Source organism: Phascolarctos cinereus, unplaced genomic scaffold (genome assembly GCF_003287225.1).
Source record: "Phascolarctos cinereus isolate Bilbo 61053 unplaced genomic scaffold, phaCin_HiC Scaffold_5;HRSCAF=322, whole genome shotgun sequence".
Classification (NCBI taxonomy): domain Eukaryota; kingdom Metazoa; phylum Chordata; class Mammalia; order Diprotodontia; family Phascolarctidae; genus Phascolarctos; species Phascolarctos cinereus.
In genome coordinates this window covers 241,523,324-241,542,918 of record NW_027555958.1, presented here as the reverse complement: position 1 = coordinate 241,542,918, position 19,595 = coordinate 241,523,324, and the positions used below count along the sequence as shown (strand labels likewise).

The following is a 19,595-nucleotide window of genomic DNA, read 5'->3' as shown; positions in this document are numbered from 1 at the left end:
AGCAGCAGTGAAGCCCTGCACCCCCACACAAGCCAATAGCAAGGTCCTACCCCAGCAAGTCAGTGAAGACCTTGGGAGCAACTGAATCAGCAGCAGCGACTTCTGGAGGTTTCAGCCCAGAGATGTTAAGAGAGCCAGAAAACAGTGAGAGAGAGATTACAGGAGACACTGCTGACACTGGGTATATGACTCTGTTGCATTGACCTAATGGGGATCTGGGTCACAGTCCCACAGTAAGGAGGAGCACTAGGACACTAGAACATGTGGTTGCAGGAGAACAGGGATCCTGGTCACAGGTCCAAGGTGGAACAGAGTACTTGTGGTTTCTCACAGACCACAGGACAGGCCAGGAGAGCAGTGACCACACCTCTCCTTAGATCATACAACCTTGAAAGAATGGAAAATTTACAGGTCCCAGAATTAACTCTGAAAACAGCAGCATGAAAAACCTGAAGGTTGAGGATAGTGTCTCCTCCACCCTAAGAATAGAGCCTAACTTTAACATAAAGTTATTTAAGTCAAGAAATAGTCTGGAAAAATGAGCAAAAACAACAACAACAACAACAAGGAAAGAACATGACTTTAGAAAGTTACTATGGTACAACAGGGAAAATCAAAACAGAAACTCAGAAGAGGACAACAATACCAAAATGGCTACATGCAAAACCTTAAAGAAAAATGTGAATTGGTGTCAGACCCAAAAAGAACTCCTAGAAGAGCTCAAAAAAGTAGATATATCTTTAAAAATCAAGTAAGAGGTAGAAAAAATTGGGAAAAGAAATGAGAGTGATGCAAAAGAATCATGAAAAAAAAGTCAAAGGAAGCATGAAAAATGGAAAAAAGATGTACAAAAATTCACTGAAGAAAACAACTGCTTAAAAAATAGAATGGGCCAGGGGCAGCTAGGTGGTGCAGTGGATAGAGCACTGGCCCTGGATTCAGGGGGACCTGAGTTCAAATCCGGCCTCAGACACATATCACTTACTAGCTGTGTGACCCTGGGCAAGTCACTTAACCCCATTGCCCAGCCCCCCCCAAAAAAATAGAATGGGCCAAATGGAAAAGGAGATACAAAAGCTCACTGAAGAAAATAATTTCTGAACAATTAGATATGAACAAGTGGAAGCTTGTTCTCATTCCATGAGACATCAGAAACAATAAAAACAAAATCAAAAGAATAAAAAAATAGAAGAAAATGTGAAATATCTCATTGGAAAAGCTACTGACTTAGAAAACGGATTGAGGAGAGATAATTTAACAATTATTAGGACCATCTGAAAGCTATGATCAAGACCCTAGACATCATATTTCAAGAAATTATCAAGGAAAACTGCCCTAATCTCCTAAAACCAAAGGGCAAAATAGAAATTGAAAGAATCCACCAATCACCACCTGAAAGAGATCCCAAAATGAAAAGTCCCAGGAATATTATAGCCAAATTCCAGAGCTCCCAGGTCAAGGAGAAAATACTGCAAGCAGCCAGAAAGAAACAATTCAAATACTGTGGAGCCACAGTGAGGATTACACAGGATTTAGAAGCTTCTAAATTAAAGGGTCAGAAGGCTTAGAATATGATATTCTGGAAAGCAAATGAACTAAGATTATAGCCAAGAATCACCTATCTAGGGAAAGTGAGTACAATTCTTCAGGGGGAAAAAATGGATATTTAATGAAACAGAGGACTTTACAACATTTCTGATGAAAAGACAAGACCTGAACAGAAAATTTGATTTTTCAAATATAACACTCAAGAGAAGGATAAAAAGGTAAACAGGAAAGGGATTTGATAAGGTTAAACTCTTAAGAATTTTATCACTATTAGGGCAGTTAGAAGGAGTATACATAAACAGAGGGCATGGGTATGAATTGACTATGATGGAATATCAAAAATACAAAATCAAGGGGTCAGAAAGAAGGATGTGCTGTGAAAAGGGGGAAAGCAGAGGTAGAATGGGGTAAATTATGTCACATAAAAGAGGCATGAAAGAGCTATTACAGTGGAGGGGAGGCAGGCAACACTTGAACCTGACTTTCATCAGAACTGTCTCAAAGAGGGAATAACATACACAGTTAAGCATAGAAATATCTTATCCTATAGGGAAGTAGGATGGAAGGGGGATAAGAGAAGGGTGGGGAAACTGACAGAAGGAAGAGCAGATTGGGAGAGGTGGTGGTCAGGAGCAAAGCACTAATGAGAAGGGACAGGGTGAAAGGAGAGAGAGAGAAAGAATAAACTGGAAAAAAATAGGATGGAGAAAAATAAAGAGTTACTATAACTGTGAATGTTAATGGGACTAACTCACCAATAAAATGGAAGCCAATAGCAGAGTGGATTAAAAACCAGAATCCTATATTATGTTGTTTACAAGAAATACATCTGAGGCAGAGAGACACACACAGAGTAAAGGTAAGGGGCTGAAACAGAATCAATTATGCTTCAGCTGAAGTAAAAAAAGCAGGAGTAGCAATCACAATCTTAGATAAAGCAAAAGCAAAATTAGCTCTAATTAAAACATATAAGGAAGGAAGCTACATCTTACTAAAAGGTACCATAGACAATGAAATAATATCAATACTAAACACATATGCATTAAATGGTATAACATCCAAATTTTTAAAGGAGTAGTTAAATAAATTACAGGAAGAAATAGACAACAAAACTATACTGGTGGGGGACCTTAACTTTCCCCTCTCAGAATTAGATAAATCTAACCACAAAATAAACAATAAAGAAGTTAAGAAGGTGAATAGAATTTTTGAAAGTTAGTTTTGATAGACCTCTGGAGAAAACTGAACGGGAAGAGAAAGGAATATACTTTTCTCTCAGTGGTACATGGCACCTACACAAACACTGACCATATATTAGCACACAAACACCTCACAAGCAGATGCAGAAAAGTAGAAATCTTAAATTCATCCCTTTCAGATCATAATGCAATAAAAATTACATTCAATAAAGGGCCATGGAAAGACAGATTAGAAATTAATTGTAAACTAACTTATTCCTAAAGAGTCAAAGAACAAAGAAACAATCAATAAGTTCATTAAAGAGAATGACAACAATGAGACAATATACCAAAATGTATGGTATGCAGCCAAATATATCTCTATCCTTCAAAGCTCCAGTCCTGTATTTTAAATTACTTGTTTTATTCCTTTACCTAGATGTCTCATGGCACTTCCATTTCAATTTTGTTCATAGGTGAGTTGATCATCTTTTTCCTAGGACCTGTCCCTGGTCATAAAGTCTCAATTCCTGTTGATGCCATCACTATCTTCTTAAGTCACCCAGGTTTGTAACCATGTGGCTGTGTATTGCTCTTCTTTTTCTTACCCAACACATCTAATCTAAGTCATTCCTCAATATGTCATCTTCTCAATTTCTCATCTCTTCTCACCTAGATACCCTCCAAATGGATTTTTTCGCTTCTACATTTTCCTCTTCCCAATACATCATCTACATTGATTAATATTCTCAATACATCATTCTGAAAATATAATTCTTTAACTCAGAAACTTACAGTGGCTCCCCAGAGCATACTGAATAAACTATAGATTCTTGAATCCAGCATTCAAAAGCCATCTTCCTCCCATATGACTCTGAATTACCTTTACTAATCTGTAGACTTACTTTCTACTGTTGCACCTTCATTTGGGTTTGAGTAACCTTCTCCTTTCTGCTTGATTCTGCGGATAATACCTCCATCTTCAAATAAATCTTCTCCTTTGAAATCAAGTAGTTCGATCTAGAAAGAAAAAAGGGGATTTGGTTAAAAAAGAGTAAAGTCAACAGTGACACAGGTAGAAGGCAAGGCAATCCAGCTCATACTTTAGTTAGCAAAATGAAAACTATTCACTTGATATCACTATAAATTTATCTAGACATCTCGTTTATTTATTAGAAGAATAGAAAAAACAAAACACCACACATTCCAATACCTGGAAAGAACCTTAATGCAAAGATAACGTCTAAGACTACATCCTGTGTGACTGCAATACAAAGACTAACAGGAAATGCTATGAAAACTGCCTTGTGGGCAAAATGCCAGAACCATAAAGTGCTGGCACAAAACTATTTTAATCTGTTCCTAAAGCACCCAACCCTTTCCACTCAATAGTCAGGTAGCTGTTGTTCTCAGCAGCTTTCTTTTAAAAAAAATTATAAATGTTTTGAAACTTTTTTTTACATTACTGTTACTTCCTAATGACTCTTTCTGGACTGCTTCCACACTCTTATACCCTTTCTTTATAATAATGAAATATAAATAAACCAACATATTGTCCAAATATAACAATATCTGCCATATCTACTCTACTACCTCTCCATCAAAAAAAAAAAAAGGGAAATATGTTTTGCCATAAATCCTCTGGTCAAAATTAGTCACGGTATTGACCACTGTTCTGTTGTTCTTCTTTCTTAAATAATGTGTTTATTCTGAACTTAAATATGAAAAAAGATGATTTCTACATACAGAGAACACAAAAAAGACTGTATATGAAACCATGAAACTACATTTCATATGATTCACTTTTTTTAAAAAGTACATAATAAATTCCACATATTACTTTCAAAATTATCTTGTTTGCCTGTGCTTTCTTTTGAAATTCTTTTTTTTCTTCTGTGCATTAAAATTTTTTTTCAATAGATGGTGTTTTTTATCTATCTATGTATATGTGTGTATGTGTGGGTGTGTGTGTGTATATATATATATATATATATATATATACATACATATATATGTATGTATGTATATATATACACATATATTTATCTCTATAGCTAACTTGCCTTTCCCTTCATTAAAAAAAGTGATGGGGGAAAAACCTTTTGTAACGAATATGCATAATCAAGAAAAACAAATGCATAGCATAGCCATATACAAAAATGTATGTCTCCTTCTGCACCTTGAATATATATCATCTTGCTCTCAAGAAGTGGATAACATGCTCCATCACAGGTCCTTTGTAGACATAGCTGGTCGTTTAATTGATCAAAATTCATGCCTTTTAAAGTTGTTTTTCTTTAAACTGTTTTGGTCCTTGTATAAATTGTTCTCCTGGTTCTGCTCACTTCACTTTACATCATTTTACACTACCCAGGATTCTCTGAAATGACTTTTGTCATTTCTTTTGGAATACTAATACTCCATTACATTCATAAACCACAATTTATTCAGCCTAGAATCCTGGTGTTTTTCAAAGTTGTTTTCTTTTACATTATTGTGGACATTATGCAAATTTTCTCTTCGTTCTGCCTATTTCACTATTCATCAGTTCATACAAGTCACAAGTTTGTCTGAATTGTTCATATTCATCATTTCTTATGACAATATTATGTCATATTCACATACTTCAATTTATTCAGCTATACTCCAACTAAAGAACATCCAATATTTTTCTAATTTTTTGCATCCACAAAAGTGTTGTTCTACTTTTGTATATATAGGACCTTTCTATCTTTGATCTCCTTGGGGTATGTGCTCAGTACTGGTATTATTGGGTCAAAGAGTGTTTAGTTACTTTTCTAGAGTAGTTCCAAACTGTTTTATAGAAGGGATGGAACAATTTACAGCTCTACCAATAGAAATGTTCCTGTCTTTCAATAGACACCCCTCACCCCCAACATTTATCATTTCTTTTGTCATGTTTTCCAATTTGATGACTACAAGGTGAAACCTTAAAGTTGTTTTAATTTGTATTACTAGTGTTTTGGAGCATTCTTTCTTATGGTTGTTGATAATTTGATTTCTTTTTCTGGAAATGGTCTCTGCTTTTCTTGTTAACTACTGTCTTGAGACATGGCTCTTACTCACATATTCTATCCATATCCATATCCATCTCAGACCTTGATGTGTGATATTTATTATAAAGTTTTTTCCCCCTTATTCAGTAGCCTACTTCTTATTCTAGGTGCACTGATTTTGTCTAAGCAAAATTTTAAAAATTTTGTGTAATCAAAATTTTAGAATTTAATTTTATAACATCAAAATTTTAGAATTTATAATTTTATAATCTAGCCCTTGTTTAGGCATTCTCCCCCTACAACTGGTAAGAGGACAAGAACAAACTCTTCTCAAAAGAATTAAAAAGTATTTTAAAAAATCAATCCAGATCACTAATAAGAAGTGAAATCCAAATTAGAAGAATACTGAGCTTTCACATCCCACCCAATAAGTTGGCAAAGATGGTAAAACTGGAATTTATTAATGTTGAAAATGCTCTCTTCAGTTTTCAAATGCCAAATCCAATAGTCTTTTCTCAGTCCACATCCTTCTTGACCTCTTTGCAGCCTTTAACACTATCAGCTTCTTCTCTTTGATATTTTTCTTTCTGTAGGTTTTCATGACATTGCTGTCTCCAGGTTCTCCTCCTGTCTGATTATTCTTTTTTCTCTTTTGATGGATCTTTATTCAGTTCAAGCCCATGAACTGTGGGTATTCCTTCAAGATTTGTCCTGACCAAAGACAAGACAAGAACTTGAATTGAGCCTTCTCTTCTCCCTCTATTCTGTTTCACTTGGAGATCCCATCAGCCCCCATGGATTTAGTTATTGTCTCTATGAAGATGATTCTCAGATCTATTTATCCAGGCCAAACCTCTCTCCTGACTTCCAGCCTCCTGTTTCTCCAACTAACTATAAGGACATTTTGAACTGGATATCCCATAGATATCTTAAACTCAATGTTTCTAAAACGGAACGCATTCTCTTCCCTCCTTCCTCAAATCCTTCCCCTTTCCAAACTTCCCTATTACTCCTGAGGTCACCATTATCCTCCAAGTCAACCAGGCTTGCAACCTACGTGTCATCCTCAAATCAATCTTTCTTACCTCTCTTATTTAATATATTACCAAATCCTGTGAATTCTCCCTTCAAAATAGCACTTGTACATGGCCCTTTCTCTCCTCTGACACTGCCACCACCCTGAGGTACAGGCCCTCACATTACCTCACATCTAGACTACTGCCTGTTGGTGGGTCTCCCTGCCACAGTTCTCTCCCTACTCTATCACTACTCACCTCAAAGAAGATCAAACTCATCTTCCTAAAGTACAGGTGTAACCATGCTAAACCACAGCTCCCTCTCCCCTTTCCCTATTCAGTAAACTCTAGTCCCTCTCTGTTACCTTAGGATCAAATATAGAATCCTCTGTTTGGCTTTTAAACCCTTCATAACCTAGATCCTTCCAACTTTTCCAGTCTTCTTGCATATTATTATACCAGCTCCCAGAACTATGCAATCCAGTGACACTGACCTCTTTTGCTGTTCCTCAAACAAAATAGTCTGTCTCTTGACCCTGTGTATTTTCATTGACTCTCTCTCCCTCATGCCTGGCATTCTCTCCTTCCTCATCTCCACCTTCTGGCTTCCTTCAAATCTCAGCTCAAATCTCACCTTCTGCAAAAAGCCTTTTCTGATCCCTTTTCATTCTGGGATCTTCCCTCTGTTGATTAGTTCCAGTTTATCTTGCATTACTTGCTTGTACATAATTGTTTGCATGTTGTCTCCCTCATTAGATTGTAAGTTCTTTGAGAACAAGGGGCTGTTTTCCTGGAAAACAAAGCTTGGCTCAGTGTCTGGCACAGAATAGGCACTTAATAAATTGCAGCTGACTTGACTTGATTGAATCCTGGAGGGACTCTATACTAACACAGTGTTCATGGAAATATGAACTGGTCTAGGCATTCTGGAAAATAATTTGAAATTTTGCTAAGAGACTGATTAATGGAATTTGAGGGGATGACAATCAATTGGGGAATGGCTAAACAAGTTGTGATACATGATTGCTATGGAATACTACTGTGCCATAAGAAATGATGAGCTAGTTGGTTTTAGAAAAACCTGGGAAGACTTACATGAAATAATGAAGACAGAAATAAACAGAACCAAGAGAATATATACAATAAGAACAATACTGTTCAAAGAACAACTGTGAACAACTAAGTTAAATTTTGAGTATTGAAAATACTCAAACCAATTACAAAGGACTCATGAAAGAAGATGCTATTCACCTCTAGAGAAAGAACTGATAAGCAGAAATACGTACAGCATGGCTGTATAGACATATTATATTTGTGTCTGATGGTGGCCTTCTCTAGTGTGGGGTGGGGAGGAAGGGAAAAAAAGCAAAAAGTGCACAGCAGACAACAAAATAAAACTCAGAAGGAAGCACAGAAAGGCAGGGTAGCTTTGAAAACAATGTGTAGTGTTTATTACATAGTTTTTCAAAAGAAGTAAAGTATGAAATGGAGACTCATGCTTTTATAATGAATCCTCTTTTTGTGTGATGCTGTATACATGGAAATGTTTTCTTTGTCTTTTTGTGTTTCAGTTAAAAATTAAGAAAAAAAATTTTTTTTAAAAAAAGTGATTAAAAAGTTTATACATTTTGACCTACTGGTAGGTATCACAAGAGGTCAAAGACAGAAAGGTCTCATGTACACCCAGAGATTCACAGCCGCAATTTCAGTGGCAGTAAAAAGTTCAAAACAAAGTTGATGTTCATTGATAGGAGAACAGTAGGAGAAACTGAGGTACATGAATATAATGAAATATCACTGTCTGTAAGAAATAATGACTGTGAAGAATTTGGAGAAATATTGGAAAACATGAATTCACGCAGCGAACCAGAAAAAATATATTAATCAAAAAAGTTAAAAAAAAAACAACTGAATGCCATATAATTATAATGGCCAAGCTTGGCATGGAAAAAAGTTGAAAAAGTTCTTCTCTTCCCTTCCTTGGAAGGATGGAAAGTATGGATTACTGCATATAATGTCATACATGGTTAAGGTGTTGGTTGGTTTTGCTAAGATATTTTTCCCCCTTTGTTTTTATTCTTTATTACAAGGCTCAAAATGGAGGAGAGGTGGGAGGGATATTATATATTTAGGTTGCTTATCTATTTGGAATTTATTGTAATAAATAGTAAGCTGTTAGTCTAAAGCTACTTTCTGTAAAATTTTTTTTTTCAGTTTTGCTTGTTGAATAACGGGTCCTTACCCAACTGTTTTATCATCTTCAGATAATGTATTTTCAGCTCCTTTCCAAAACCCCGTAGCTATTTTTTAATGTAAATATATCTTTTATACAATACTGTACAAAATTATACAAAAATACATTTCTTCTGGTTGGAGTTATTCAGTTTTTTTGCTTAATTTTCAGTTAGGTGTTGCCATGTATGGACACACACACACACACACACACTATATATATATATATATATATATATATATATTTGGATCCATAAAGGTTAGGTTTGTTGCATGAATGAATTTTTATAATGTGAAAATGTTTTTTGAATTGGCACTGACATTTTAAAATATCATAATACACAAGACATATTTCTTTCATTCGGTCTCCCAGTCAATTGGAAGTCTGCTCTATGCTTACAACTAACTAAAATCCCTGATTCTAGGTCTGGTATCTTTTGTTTTTGTTTGGGTATGACCTTTCTGTGCCAGATACACATTTCTAAGAAAGCACTGGCACACACCCCTTAGATTTGTGGGAATCAATTCAAGAATCCACGCTCCAAAATAAATAAGTTGGATTTGATCTGAACAGCAAGCCTAGCTTTTTCTCACTGCCTATTGCTTCAAAGCCAGCACTGAAGCGAGGCAGATGCTGACACAGCAACATAGTGTATACTTGCCTCGAAAAAGAGAGTTGCATTCGAGGGAATCTTGGGGACGCTGCCAGCAGAGCCATATGCATATTCTGGTTTACACAGTAAGTGGCAGATCTCTCCCTTCTTCATGGTGGCAACTCCAATGTCCCATGCCTTGATAACCTGACCTAAGAGAAAAGAAAAGACTATTGAAAGCTTTATTCTTTTACTCAGTAAGATATTTTTTAGACCTTCGAACACCAAATGCGCACTAACACTCCCACAGCAAGTATGCAATAATATGGTATTTACTGTCAGTGAAAATTACTTATAGTAAGGGTCAGTATGAGGAGGACAGAACATGGCTATAACTATTTCTGTAAGATACCCACAAAATGAGCAGATCAGATACACTCTTGGATGAAGAGAGATTAAAGCAGATATTCAAATCCCCAAACCTATTGCTAGCTGCCTTGGGGCATCTAACTCAGTCTCAAGTAAATTTATAAAATTCAACCTGCTAATGAGGATCACTACTCATCAGTGGCAAACAATAAGTATGGCAGTAGTAATACAGTTTTGTTGCTTTCAGGTCTAGACCAAGTTCAGACCATTTTTCAACAACTAGGAAAAAACTAAAGCTATAGTTTCATAATTATGGGGTTTTTACCGTTTATTTTACTTGTCCTGGTATTTCACCAGTACAGGGAGCTCCCAATGAGGAATTTTCTATCAATATAAATTGACACCTTTTATATACTTAACTTTTAATTGGCTATAAGAGGTCAAGAGATCTGATGGTTTATCAGAAGCAGGACTCAAACCTTTTTCATGACTCTAAGTGAGGTCTGCTTTATCCAATGTGATGCTACCTGTCTAATATCTATAGCTATTTCACATAAAATCCTATGTTGTTTCTTCAGATGAATATACTTTTTTTTTAAATGTAATTTCTCTTTTCTGAGCTATCTTTCTTTCACATTATACCTTGTGGCTCAATGAGTAGCTCATATAATGTGGCTCAATAAACCAGGCTTCAATTTTCTTTGTATGCACTACAGTGTCTTGCACTCAAATAAATTATTTATTGAATTCAGGAAGCATATCTTTTCATTTACTCAATTTAGCAATTAGCACCCACTGTGTACAACAGACTATTATAGCGTGAAAGGAGGAGGTTAAGAGTTGGGAAGGACAGAAAGATACAGTAAGGTGAATTTTAGTGTATGTAAGGAAGTTATTCTTTTTAGATAATAGTTCCAGGATCCTAGATAATATTTCCCATGAATTATGGTTGAAAACATCTCATGCTTGCAAGGTGAGATATAGGGCTGACATAATGTATGCCTATGCTGTGCTAGGTCACGACAATATTGCTAAAGTTAACCTGTAGGGCTATTGTTGGCAAGATGTCTTCTTTGTCTGTTGCCCTATAAAGCAAGTGGGCACTGGTCAGTAAGTGGCGAAACCATTTTGGGGATTTGGGTAATGCATAGAGTAAAACAAGTACTTGCCTTGATCAGCCCCCATCAAAGCTTGGGGGGAATCTGCATGCTTGCCTCAACTGGCCCCCACTGAGGTTTAGAGGATGGGGAGTTATACTCCTATTCTTGCCTGCCTCTGTGAGAAATGTGATTAGGGAATGCCATAGGAGTTGGTGTTCCCACTATCAGCAACCCTATTGAGAGAAGACTAGACTAGAATAAAGCAAGCTTATTTAACCCCTCTGAAGCTGTCTTCCTGTCTGACTGGATCAAAAGTGAACCTGTGCTAGAACACTTGTTAGCATTAGGAGCCCTCCTGTGTCTCCTACCTAAGAAATGGCATAGTCAGTGTGTTCTCCTGTCTAACAGATATAAAAGTAGCAGAAAAGAGAAACTGTCCCAAAAAGGAGCTTAAAACCTAGACAGAGAGATAAAAGTTAAATCTACAACTAGAGAATACAACAAAGTTAGAGATACAGAGTACAAATTCACTTAAGTTTTATGCAATACAAAGCTAAGAAGTAATCAACATGGGGTAAGGGAACTATAAGAATAACTTCTTGTTGAAGTGAGCAGTTTAAAAAATCTAAAAAAAGTTTTCTGGAATATATTTTGTTTTGACACAACAGAACCTTTCCATTGCCCACACAAAGTATATTATCCTGAGAACAATTACATAAACCTAATATTAATTAATCAACACGCATTTATTAAATGTCTACTGTTTGTCAGGCACTATAGCAGGCACTGGGATACAAAGAGAAATGAAACAGTCCCTGCTCTCAAGAACTTAAAATCTATTAAGAAAAACAACACATGTACATCTAAGTGTGTGCAAAGTACATACAATATTTACTGCAGAATTTCAATGGTAATACAACTAATAGTACAACTGATTTCATTTTTAAATTTGAGAACTTACTGCTTTTGTTAAAAAAAAAAGATTTGTGCCTCAACTTTGATAGTATTTAGTGTCCACTGGATTGGTCTTACACTTTTTTTTAATGTTGTTTGGAAGGAGTGTTTTAAAGGAAAGCAACAGATATGGATTGACAGAGAGGGAGCTGGACAATATTCCAAGTAGGTTAGAACACCATGAACGAAGACAAATTATTAGGGATGAGCAAAACAGTTATGGGTAGTATGAAGGTAACCAACTATAAATTCATGAAGGACCCACACAAAGTTCTACATTGTCTCATTACAGGCAGAGGTAATGCCTGATTTTTGAAGTCTATAGCCAATATAGTGTAAGCTCTGGTAGGTTCAATTATGCCAAAAAGATTTTAAGTATGGTTCTGAAAACAGACTGAGTTTGTTTTCAAAAAAATCAGTCTAGCTAAGTACAAAAAGGATCATCACTGGCTGGCCACATGGTGATAAATTCTTTGATAAGGGCAACCTATGAAATAAAGAAAAATTACAAAATACCCCTCAGTTATATGCAGCCCACTTTCCCTTTAAAAACAAACATTTTTGATGCCTTCTGTTTTTATATCAAAGTCATCTAAACTTCTTCCCCCTAACAATAAACTGTTTCTTGTGACAATGAAAAACTATTTATAAATTGACTACATTTGGTGAAGTTTAATATTTTTTCTATATTTGTAGTCTTCTACCTCTCTGCCAAGACAGGAGAGATAATATCTCATCATTTGCTGTCCAGGACTTTCATGTTTTTCGTTTACTAAAAGTTCAACTTCATTTATGCTGTTTTAGTCAGTATATTCTCTGCTGGGTCATGTAACCAACAAGATGGCAGATTAGACAGCTTCTCCACTACTAATAACTTCTCACATCTCTCCAAAATAGGAATTTTATATAAGAGCTAAAACATTTTCAGCTGTCTCCGTGGCCTAAAACATCAAGAACTCTATGGAGGTTAAAAACAACAACAAAAAAAAACAACTCGTGAATTAACAGCAGAAAAGCCTAATACCTAATCCCTAAGATGTTCACTCAGCATCCCCTCCCCAACCAGCCACGATGCTCTGGCAGGGCTAGACAAGCCAACCCACTAGTTTTCCTTCTCCCCATCCCTTTTCCCCTTTGCCACAGAAAACCAAAGACAGAAGCTTGTTCTGGCTAGGCCTGCAGCTTGGCAGCATTCTGTGCTGCAATAAAACTCTGAGGAAGAGGGAACTGGGGCAGAACACAAGCTTGTGTAGCTAAACGAAGCTCCACTAAGCCTGAGGTAAAGCCTAGCATCCTGCCGGGAGCACTTCTGTTGTCCCCCAAGAGATTATTTAGGTCTTAGACAAAGCCTAATGAAACATGAATTCCCCACTGTGGGAGGAAAATGAGACAGCTTTGCTATATAGTCAGGGGTAACTACCATAAAAGGAGAAAGAGTCAGAAAGTGAGCAATAGGTGAAAATAATAAGAAAAAACATAAATTACCAAGGACCTCAGGAGGAATAAAATTCAATTAAAAAGCTTGAGCATAAGCAACAGAGAAGATACTAATAATAGAAGGCAATGTGTCCTCCAAATTAGCTGAATGAGTCTACATTGCTTTGAATAAATGTTGCAAGACAAAGGAAAATCAATCAGCACCCAATGAGTCAGAGGATTCTGTGGATTCCCATAGAAGAAATCATCAAACCACAGCAGGATGTTTCAGAACGCTTTGAAAAAGAAATAGGAATTGTGAAAGTAGAATTTATGGCATGCTTAGCAGAAATAATCAGCAGAACAGAAAAGTTTGAATCCATGGTAACAAATCTCACCAAAGGAAACAATATATTGGGGATGTAAATCATTTGTTGTTGTCCTTTGTACTCAAAGAGGACCAAAATGACATCACAATGCCAGGGTCAATGTACAGTGTGCCCGGCTGTGGCTGATCATACCAACATGAGCTTGGAAGGTTCTGCCACAGGTTAGGCACAAATAGTCCATGTGAATATTTGGAGTGGAAATGTTTCTAAGTTTGCACACCTGATGTTTCTTTAGAGCTACTACAATTCTGTTTTGCTCAAAGAATACAGTGCCTTTTTTGACATGGGCATCCCATGCTCAACTGTCCAATGTAAGTGTCTCCCATGTGTCACAATCAATTCCAAAGTTTTTTAGCAAGACCTTGAGAGTGTTTTTGTATCTCTTCTTCCGGCCTCCACGTGAGCACCTGCCTCATGTGAATTCTCCGTAAAACAGTCTTTTAGGCAAATGTACGTTTGGCATTTGAACAATGTGGCCAGCCCATTGGAGTTGCACTCCCTGCAGCAGATATGAATGTTTGGCAGTTCAGGTCAAGAATGGGCCTCAGTGTCTGGTACCTTATCTTGGCCAGGTAATCTTCAAAAGCTTCCTAAGACAATTCAACTGGAAGTGGCTCAATTTTCTGGTATGGTACTGGTAGACTGTTCAGGTTTCAGAGGCATGCAACAATGAGATCAGCACAACAGCTCTGTAGACCGTTGGTTTGGTAGACAGCCTAATACCTTTTCTCTTCCACCCTTTCTTTCAGAACCTCCCAAACGCTAAGCTAGTTCTGGCAATGTGTGCGTCCACCTCATCATTTATGTGCACATCCCTGGAAAGTATACTGACAAAGTAAATGAAATTACCCAAAGCATTCAAAATTTCTCCATTTGCTATAACTGGATGGCACAGTGCTGGCTGAAGGATAATCTCTGTTTTCTTGTTATATTGTCAGGCCAAAATTAGCAAAAAGGCAGAAAATTCATCCATGCTTTGTTGCTCTTCATCCTCAGAGGCTGCACTGAGTGCATAATCATCTGTGGGTCGTACACCAACTCTCCTTCCAATTTAGTCTTGGCTTGCCTTTTCCCACTTAAATAATTTACCATTAGTGTGGTAGCTAACTTTAATGTCATTTTCATCCTAGTTGAAGGCAGCCACAATATCACTAAAAATTTTATGGAGAAGGATCAATCAATCAATAAGCATTTATTAAGCACCTCCTATGTGCCAGGCATTGTACTAGATGCTAGAGATACAAAATAGAAAGAATGAAACAATCTCTATCAAAAAAGCTGGTGAAAGATTATAAGTAGCATTACCTCGTAAAATTGAGAGAAGCAATATAGGACAAAAGTGTATTCAAAGAAAGCTTGGCAAGAGACCCAACTAAGCAAAATTATCCTGAGAACACTTACAGATGAAACTAGAAGGATGACAAACAGAAGAAAGATGGGAAAGATCTGCAGACATATCAAACTCTCTCCACCACCAAAGAATGTAGAGTCACCATACTTTGATCCTAATATAATCCCTGATGAGCTTACAGAGAAGGTAGAAAGGACAATTATAGTAAAGGCAACTGGATTAAATTATGTGCATCTAAAGGTGATCCATGCTGTGACATAATTTCAATGGCACCAAGGTACCAATTCACTAGGGTACCTGAAGGAAGGAAAGATACCAAAGAGGGTGTGTGTGTGTGTGTGTGTGTGTGTGTGTGTGTGTGTGTGTGTGTGTGTGTGTGTGTATAATCTTGTACCATTTTAATACAAAAAAAAAAGACAACCAAGAGAATAACTACCTACATGCTGATTTTCCCATCTACATAAAAATGTAAGAATAATATATAGGTGAGAGGTTGCATTGTATAGTGGATAAAAAGCCAGCTTTAAGAGTCAACAAGACATGGGGTCATCCTGCCTCTGGCAAATATGGATTGTGTGATCCTGAGTGTTCCAGGCAGCTTTTTAAGACCTATAAGTTGTAGAGCTATTACTGATCTGAATTGGTAAAGGGAGTTTCTTCAGTGGAAGTTACCAAAACCAATGACATAATGAATCTGGAATCAAAAATATGCATACTAACTAAGAGCATTTTTAATGAATTTATTAGTAAGGAATAGATGGGCTTTCACAAATAGTACAACATTCACCATTACATAAGTGACTGAAAAATATAAAGATAAAAGATCATACTGTGTTTATTATTCATTATTTTTTAAAGTATTTTCACATGGTGGAAGAAAATGCCCTCGAAAGTCTCTTCCAACAAAATGTTACACACATCAAAACTGTGCAATACTCTGTGAAAGTTATAATAACAGCAATAATCTGAGTTCAACGACCTCCTAATCATTACTGTCCGGCAAGGCATAAAACACAGAGATGTACTCTCTTGCTTGATTCTCAAAATCCTTTTTGAGCTCTTCCATGGCCTGAGACCAATTCATATTTTTCTTGGAGGCTTTGGATGTAGGAGCTTTGACTGTGTTGTCTTCTTCTGGTTGTATGTTTTGATCTTCTTTGTCACCAGAGTAAGACTCTATGGTCTGACTTTTTTTGCGCTGCTTGCTCATGATTCCAGCCAATTACTTGAGTTATAAACTCTTTATTAAGGTAGGGGTCTGTTTCTAGTGTGGAGAATGTACTGTCCCAAGCTTCGGGGGTTTTGTGCAGCTGTTTTCAGAGACACTTCTAGGGACGTGTAAATTTTCAGTTCTTCCAAGGTGCTATGATCAAGGGCGAGGTGTTTACTCCTTTCCTGGCCTGTGCTCTGGTCTATGAGTGACCACATGCGCTCTTTTCTGTCTTGGAACTGTGAGGAGGATTTTCTCTGTACCACCACTACAAGCTCCACCATGCCAGTGCTCCTCCTTGCCCCAGGACCTCCACCCAGAACTGTGACCCAGATCCAAGCATGGGCAAAGCAAGAGAATCCTGAACCAGCAAAGAGATCTCTGCAATCCCCTTCTGATCAGCCACTCAATTCCCCCTCAGTCTGTTGGCCAGAAGCTCCGGAAGCAGCTGCTGCCCTGGGGCCAGGCTTGGGGATTGGAGCTGAGACCACTGTGCTTCTCTCGCTCACTGCAGACACAAGACTTTTCCCACTGACCTTCTAAGTTGGCGTTCATGGGTTGAGAAGTCTGGAAACTGCCACAGCTGCCTGTGATTCAGTCCTCTGAGGCCTGCTCCAGGTTTGCTGAGGCCTGTGCTGCCTGCACACCCATGCTGAACTGTGCTCCTCTCCCAGATCTGCTTGATAGACCTTTCCAATCAACCATCCAGGTTGTCTTGGGCTGGAAATTTGTTTCACTCTGTCTTTTTGTGGGTTCTGCTGCATTAGAATTTGTTTAGAGCCATTTTTTACAGGTATTTGGCAAGATGCACTCTCACAAAAGATATTCATCACTGTCACAGAGGAACTATTCCAGCACAGTATTTAAAATGAAGAGGAATTCCCTATGGTATAGGAATATAATGGAATACTATTGTGCAATAAGAAATGATGAACTGGCAAACTACAGAAAATGCTGGAAAGACTTGTACAAATTGATGCAAAGTGAAATGAGCAGAACCAGGAAAACATTGTACAAAGTATCAGCAACATTGTGTGATGATCAACTATGAAGGACTCAGCTCTTCTAAGCAACACAACGATACAAGACAAATACAAAGGACTCACGAAGGAAAATGCTATCCATATCCAGGTAAAAAACTGATGGACTTTGAATGCAAATCAAAGCGTACTTTTTCCAGTTACTTTATTCTTTTCACGTTTTTTTTCCCCTTTTGATCTGTTTCTTCTTTCACAACTGTGACTAATATGTAAATATGTTTTACATGATAGCATATGTATAACCTATATCAAATTGCCTACCATTTTAGGAAGAGGGGCACGGAAGGAGGGAGGGAGAAAAATTTGGAACTCAAAATCTTGTAAAAGATCGAAGCATACTATTTGCTTTTTTTTTTCCTTCTGTTTTGTTTTGTTTCTTCTTTCTTGTGGCTCCTCCTACTGGTTGTAATTTTTCTTTACAACATGACTAATGTGAAAATATGTTTAAGAGGAATGTATATGTAGAGACTATATCAGATTGCATGCCATCTTGGGGAAGGAAGCATAGAGGGAGGGGGAGAAAATTCAAAATTCAAGAGTTTATGGAAGTGAATGTTGAAAACTAAAAATAAATTAACAAAAAAAAGAAAAAAGCAAATGCTAAAAATTGTCTTGACATGTAATTAAGGAAAAAAATAAAATACCATTTAAAAAAGAAAGAAAATATCCAAAACAGCCACTCAAGAGTATGGCCTAACCATCCATACAAGAAAAATGAAGCAGATAAATGTCAATTATCCAAATTATGGTATACAACCTAGACAGCTCATACACTGGCATGTGTATATGTATAAAATTTGCATTATGCATATATATCTGTATAAATATAAACACGTGTGTATTTGATAGTCACTTCAAGTGAACAAAGTAGACCCAGAATGAAATTGGAAGGGTGTAGTTTAGATTACTTTAGAGAAATTGCAGAATTCCCTTAATGACCCCAAACTTCTCCCTATAATAAAGATCCCTCTTTTTAATACCAATATCTTGCCTGTGTTGTTATATGGCAAGTCATGGAACACTACAGTCTCTGAGAAATTGAAAATAAGTATCACTGAGAGGGCAATGACTGCCACCTGATGGGTGTAAGCTGGCTGCAATGTACAACACACAGCAAATAAGGTACTGTAAAGAAGAACCAGAATCAAAGAAAGGTATGATTGAAAAAGAAGATGGACTGGTTACATAACAAGAGTGAAAAATACAATGGCCATCTCATTTGCTCTATTGATATCTTCATGATGTCAACAGGAAGCAAGGATGCGCTGGGCAGACCTTCTGTGGTAAATTCAGAGGAAGACATGGACAAGATGTACATAATATTAACAGGCATGGATGGGTTAAGAGCTGCACTATTGCAGGGCATATTGACGTAGATGCAATTACATATCCAATTGAATACTTCTGTTAAAATTCCAAAAACAACAGAAACTGTTGTGGTCAACATCCCTGCGTTCATAGAGATTTAAAGCCTTCACATAATTCTTACCCCAGAATGTCGGCACCATCAGGAACACCAAGAAAGACCTGATCAAACCACTGAAAATCATGGAAGAGGGCTAAGTTCCAGTCATACATCTTCAATTATTATCACCCAGACATTGCCACTGCCAGGGTATGCTTTCCTTCCTGGACCTTCTTCCACCTTTCCAACTCCCTTTTATATGTTGTCTTCCTTCATTAGAATGTAAGCTTTTTGAGACTAGATATTCTTATTTGCTTGTATTTTTATCTCCAGCACTTAGCACAGTACCCGGAACATGGTAAGTGTTTAATACGCTTACTCGCTCACTCACACTATCTCTCTCTCTCTCTCTCTCTCTCTCTCTCTCTCTCTCTCTCTCTCTCTATCTATCTATCTTCCAAGATAAAATACCATCTTGGAGGAAAAGAAGTGGTTGGAGAAGAATGAGAATACTTATATGAGTAAATATAATCATCACAAATAATTTCTATTTGGCTTTTGGAATGTATTTTTTAGTTTATATTTGAATATGAGTATGACTGATATTCTTGGAATTTACTTCAAAATAAATAGACGGAACTATACTATGAAGTCTTGATTCAGGAGAACTGGGAAATGGTCCAGTTTCCTGTTCTATCTTCTTTGAAATTCCTCCCTACAACCCACTTGATGCTGGCATCAGACCACAATCTTTCAGATTTGATTTTCAAGTTTTCC

The 19,595-nt window shown here is 37.0% G+C and overlaps 1 protein-coding gene across 6 annotated transcripts in view; it reads right to left on the bottom strand.

The window, feature by feature from the left end:
- FKBP5 (FKBP prolyl isomerase 5) overlaps positions 1-19,595 on the bottom strand; it is a 190,305-nt gene that overhangs the window by 60,168 nt on the left and 110,542 nt on the right. For all 6 annotated transcript variants that reach the window (XM_020999591.2, XM_020999592.2, XM_020999595.2 and 3 more), the window contains 2 exons: positions 9,654-9,796; positions 3,632-3,746 (listed from right to left, as the gene is read on the bottom strand). In XM_020999591.2, coding sequence (XP_020855250.1) covers positions 3,632-3,746; positions 9,654-9,796 — 258 coding nt within the window. The remainder of the gene's footprint in view (positions 1-3,631; positions 3,747-9,653; positions 9,797-19,595) is intronic.